General features: G+C 32.2%; 1 protein-coding gene across 1 annotated transcript in view; it reads left to right on the top strand.

Annotated features, from left to right (window-relative positions):
• The first annotated feature begins 1,427 nt into the window (after positions 1-1,427).
• The window catches only part of LOC130445225 (G protein-coupled receptor kinase 2), a 37,571-nt gene continuing 32,998 nt past the window's right edge, over positions 1,428-6,000 (top strand). Inside the window, exons 1-2 of the mRNA XM_056780776.1 lie at positions 1,428-1,887; positions 1,942-2,037. Of these exons, the coding sequence (XP_056636754.1) occupies positions 1,836-1,887; positions 1,942-2,037 (148 nt within the window). The 5' untranslated portion in view covers positions 1,428-1,835. The remainder of the gene's footprint in view (positions 1,888-1,941; positions 2,038-6,000) is intronic.

Genomic DNA, 6,000 nt, shown 5'->3' with positions numbered 1-6,000 from the left:
CCACTGTACCACTTCAACAAAACGTTGCCAAGTTTGAAAATACTATGTGAAAAGATTTCACAAAATACCCAACATCGGTCCGGATCATCTCCTGAGAGTTCGTGAATAAGTTGAACTTTGTATGGGTGCAATTTTTCTTTTAAAAACTTTACTACAAACTCCTAATATTTTATTGTAAGCATCGTTGCTGCTTATTTTAATTAATTATTGTGACTGAAGTGAGCTTTTTTAATAAAAATAGAACATCGGGAAAAAGAAATACATCCATTTGGAGTAAATATTCCAAGTTTAAAAAAGATTAAGTACCACAAAATTGCTGTAGCATAGCTGAATCACTCAAGAGCAAACCACGCCCACGAAGGTAAATTAAGAAAAGAATGTATGAGGACTGCTAATTGATTTTGCAATTTATTTTTGATCTTCGAGAATAAGAAGAAATCATGAGGTGCAGAAGGACTGTGGTTGACCTAACAGTTCGATGTTTTGTTTGAACTGATGTGAGAGCTCGCATTGTCGTGGTGGAGAATGATTAGTCTTCTGGGATTGGTTTTTCTGATTTGTTCGAACACTTTTGGCAAACAAATGCTGATGTACCATTCAGAATTGACCGTTCTACGCTACTTTAATGGAAAAGCCCATGCTGTCGATTGTCGCTTGTCACGATCTTATAGACGTCTTCTGAATCACCGGGATTGATTTTTTTCAGCTTTCATTTGCACTAATCGACACGAGCTTTTTTTCCTATCTAACGCGAACAAATATTTTTGACAGGCAAATGTTCGTGCAATATTGAATGTATGCGAGTGGAACTAATGCCCAAGTATACCTCAATTACACGGTATGTCACATGAGAATCTTACAATATCATTTTATGCACAGAATCGATATTAGTTTAATTCCCGTCGAAAGTCATGGAAAATCATCGCACGTAAATGTTCGCGATATAATTCCATTTTTTGCAATGTCAGATTCACATCAGTGTTGCCATATATCAAAACTTAAGAACTAACCTTCGTAAAAAACAATCACAAATTTTAAAATTATTATTCTTATTTTCTTGAAAAGAATGCTTTGAGGATGTTGGTTTTAAAGTTCAAAAAAAAATCATGAAGATTTAGGGGTTTTGTTAAAGTTAAAATACACCTTTTTTATTTTTTATCAATTCAAAATAACGTCGTATGTTTTATGAATTTGGCGTATTACTTCATGATAGCTCTGTACTTCATGAATGAGTGAAAACGAAGCTCAACAATTTTATATAAAATTAGATTATTACTTATATTATTAAATTAAAATTTTATAAATTCACGTTCTAATGTCTGTGTTAATTTAACGTAAAATCGGTTCTAGTGAATTATGCAGTACGTAACTCAATATCCAGTGTATACAGCACAGTTCGTCTCTTTTCAACCTGCTCTTTCCCTGTCAGTCATCGTCAAGTCTGGCGCATTCGATGAAAACTCATGAGTAAGGAGAACGCGTGTGCTATGGTGCCGATCGGCTGTGTAAAATCCGCAGAGAAAGTAGTGTTTAGTTAGTATTTCTACCAAGGGTGGAAATTTTAACACGGGGTGGAATTTAGGACACACCCCACACGTACTACTTCATTTCAACGCGTATTTTGATCTACGATAGCGTGCGTTTATCTGTCGTTGTCGACTCTTCGATGTGAGGGTGAAACAAAATTTGACAGTTCCCAGAAGTGTATGATATTTAAAAAAAAGTGATTAAAAGCCTTCGATTTGGTAATTTATCACTTTTAGATAAAAGATTAATGGAAACGGGTCGTTATAGACCCGACCTGCCGGGTATAACAAGTATTCAAACTGGAACTAATGGAATTAGAAAACATAGTTGCAAATACCGTTTATTTAAAAGCAAGAGAGGGTAGGTTTTTCGTACAACCACTTCGATGGCGATAAGAGTTTTTGTGTTTTATAGGTGGATCCGATACTAATAAGGGGAAAAGTAAAAAGTGGAGGAAAATACTACAGTTTCCACATATCTCACAGTGTATTGACCTTATCAACAAAATAGGTATTTATCACTTGTTTTCGAAAATTTATTTCACTGTAATTGAGGTTAGATTTCGTATATATTTATTTACAAGGCATAGATAGAAAGTTTAGTAAACAAATTGGATAAATTTAATTTTTCTTTTTACAATATTTGCTTTTATTAAATACTAATCAGCTGATTATATATAATTAGGTACTTACTTAACACTTAAGTAAAGAATACGTTCTTTTATTGAACATACTTCAGTTTCGACTAATTTTTTTACGCTATTAGATTATAAATTAAATAATTACATGTTTTTTTTTTTAATTTTTACATCGATTTTAAGATATAAATATTTATATAACGTATATTAGAAAAAAATATTACATCTGCTTTTAACATTATACAAATTAACGTCCTATTTTTATATATGTGGTATTAGTAGTAGAGGAGGAAATGATTTTAAAAATATGTATAATATAGGTCATAACTAAAATAAATTGAAATTCCATATGGGATTTGGTTGTTGGTATCTAATATTTACCAACAAGTTCATTTAACCCTTTCAGTGTATTTGTCCCTCCAGTTATTTTTGATAGGCAAAATCATTTTATTTTATTTTTCACTTTATTTACCAGGTTTTTGAGAATAACTATTGTATAAAAGTCATATTTTCGTAGTATATTTTTGTTTATTGTTATATCCCTCATCGGGGACTTAGTTATTTGCAAAATATACAACACAAAAGTACTAAACAGAATTGGAAATGGAAATATATAAAAAAGAAAAATATGAACTACTTCGAATGAAATTCGGGTAAACAATTCTCCCCTTACATTCAACACAGATGAACTTTGTATCATGAATTGTCTTTTTTTTTTTAAACCATGATTGGTGTATGGTTGAAGCCATCATACATCATTTCTACAAAAGGTTTTACCTCACATTTTTCTTTTTGGAACCGCAAAACTCAAGTTCCTTAGCTTTCGCCTCTTAGGATGATTTTTAACCAGTATGCTCTGCAACTTTAAACAGGCATATGATTCAGTATTAAGAAAAAACCTGTACCAAGCTATAGCAAAACTTGGAATACCTGGGAAATTAATACGATTGGTGAAAATGCATTAAAGAAACCGAAAACATAGTAGCCATAGATGGAACATTATCATAAAAATTCCAAACAAAAAAAGGCTTAAAACAGGGCTACCCGTTGTCAACAGTTTTGTTTAATTTCCTACTAGAGGTGATTCTCATGAGATGAAGGACTACGATTCTAACTAATGATTTATAGTAGCAAAAGGCAAGTCCAGGCATATGCAGATGACGTAGGGATCATATCCAGAACAAAACAGGAACTACAGAAAATGTTTTCACTATTTGAAAAAATAGCAAAAAGATATGACCTATGTGTCAAGGAACATAAGACCAAGTATATGGAAATGGGTAAAGACTTTTTAAGTGACAACCAATTGAAAATTACTTCAGAGCAAAACAAGGAGTTAGTTCAGTTAGTTAGTCCAAAGATATCTCAAGGATAGAGAAGCTAAGAATTTACAGGACAGTTATACAACTGGTGTTGTATGGTATTGAATGTTGGGGTTTGAATAAGAAAGAGGAAAACAGGATAAATGCATGAAAAAGAGGAGGGTTAAGAAAATGAATGAGATTAAAAGGATATATGGTCAGATAGAGGTCGACTACATAGTAAGGGCGTTGGTTGGGACATATAGCCAGAATAGAAGAAAACTGGTGAGTGAAAAGAGCCTGAACAAGTAGTGTAATCGTAAAAAGAAGAAGAGAACGTCCATGTAGAAAATGTCTAGATGTATATTATTAAAGGGCTAAAAAGGTTAGAGCATCATTATAGTATAAACTTAAAAGGAGACTAAGTTGAAACATTGAAATTTTTGAGGAAAAAATGTCTTTTTACTTTTTTGGGTCCGAAACTTTTCAAACAACCTTTGTAATTATAGCTAGACACTAATTTTTGTACTAGAATCTTATGGGATAGTATATCCTCAAGAAATTGCTATTTTTTTATAGATTTTTGCTAAAAACATAGCTGTGAACCCCTAAATTTGAAAAAAATTTAAATATCGACTTTGCTTTTTTTTAAAACATCACTTGGATGTAAGCCTTTATTTTGTGTGGCACAAAGCGTTTAGAGAAGGTCGTGAATTTGTCGAAAATTTACTTTATACCTCTGTTAACGACGATAACATTGAAAAATTGAGGTGTCGAAAGATAGTAGAGGCTCTCAACATCCTTTACTGATCGACTAAAGAGATTTTGGATACGATAAATTATGAAATCAAAGCAGAGGTGTGAACGTAGGCTCGATTCTTTCGATACGAACCTCGTACAATCTTTGTATCGTTAATATTCTTGATACTATTTTTCACTAGTGAAGATTTATATTTCGCATTTCGCATAAAATAAAAGTTTAGATAGTCGTACCTTGAACCACATTACCAAATATTATGTCACGATTTTCGATATGCATAGTAATAACGTATATGTATCTAAAATATGTATGTAGGTGTTAATTATACTTATATTTCAAACAATTTTTGTTGTAACTTATCAATCTCTGTCAGATGATCCGCTGTTAAATTATATTTATTAGCAAATTAAATTGGGCAAGTTGAATATTATAATTTGTAGAAAATAACGCGAATGCTGTAGATCTAATCTTTGGTCCTAATTATTTTATTTAAAATATGATGTAACATTTTAGAAAGGTCCTTATTTATAATATTCGTACGTTGTTTCAATATTATAGAAAAAATAATTGATGAAGAAATGAACGATATAGTTTAAAACACCACGATACGAGGACTTATACTTAAGTTTTGAGATAAACAAACAAAAATAAAGATTTATAATTCGATAGGGCTTAAGATCAATACACTTTTGCATGCGTTTGAACCAATTGTCGAAGCATTTTTTTCATTCCGATTAAGGTACCTCCAAAACATGTGATTTGAACGCATCAACCGCTTCTTCGGGTGTAGAAAAACGTTGACATCGCAATTTATTTTCAATCTGCGGTAATAAGAAGAAATCATTGGGTGCTAAACAAAGACTGTACGGCTGATGACCCATTAATTCGATGTTTTGACTGTTCAAAAATGTTTTTGTTTGAATTGATGTGTGAGAGCTCGCATTGTCGCATCGACTTCTGCAATTGGTTTCCCTGATTTTTTCCAACACTTTTCACGCACACATACCCAGTTATACCGAAAAAATAGGCGACTATTTGCATCGAAGTTCTTCGTGCGTGATCAACTTTTGTTTCGAATTTCACCAAAAACATTTAATTGGCATCAGTTTAGGCACATTATGAACATTCCCAGACTGAGTAGTTTCCATATCTGGCAAAAACATAAAATTTCCTTCATTATGTTTGTTCTTCATGTACTGCATTAATCCAGATCTTTTTCTCATATATTTTGGTGGTTACTGAATTTCCAACACTTTCGAAATACACTTCTGAATTGTCATCGATACTGATTTCAAAATTTTAGCAGGCGAAAACTCGTCACTGTGACTTCTAAGTTTTGATTTTTTTTCCATTTGTTGCTTCTCTGAATATCTGGGTGCCGATTTTCTTGATTTTCTGCCCAATTTTCGCAAACTGCTTCCCAGTTTCTCCAGAACCGCTTAAACCAAAGTTTCTTTCTTATTTTTTGGTATTTTTTTGCTTTTCTGTTTACTCCTCAATCGAAATACCTCTCGACCAATATCGTAAATTGTTTGTCTACTGATTACCTTTCCCATTTCTTCAGATATAGATAAAACTTGCAGTTATTATACGTCGCTCGTTTTCTTTTAGATTTCCTTTACTTAAAACTAAACTTCTAACAGATACATAATGTTTATACTTGGGACATTTGACAACGGATTTTTTGCCCTCACATCCTTATAGCAAAAAATCAGTATAATAACGATTATAATCATTAGCACCTTCTTGTACTCAATGAGGCCTTAGCCTAACAT

This window comes from Diorhabda sublineata, chromosome 6, assembly GCF_026230105.1.
Source record: "Diorhabda sublineata isolate icDioSubl1.1 chromosome 6, icDioSubl1.1, whole genome shotgun sequence".
NCBI lineage: Eukaryota > Metazoa > Arthropoda > Insecta > Coleoptera > Chrysomelidae > Diorhabda > Diorhabda sublineata.
The sequence above is the reverse complement of the archived record's forward strand: the minus strand, read 5'-3'. Positions and strand labels throughout refer to the sequence as shown.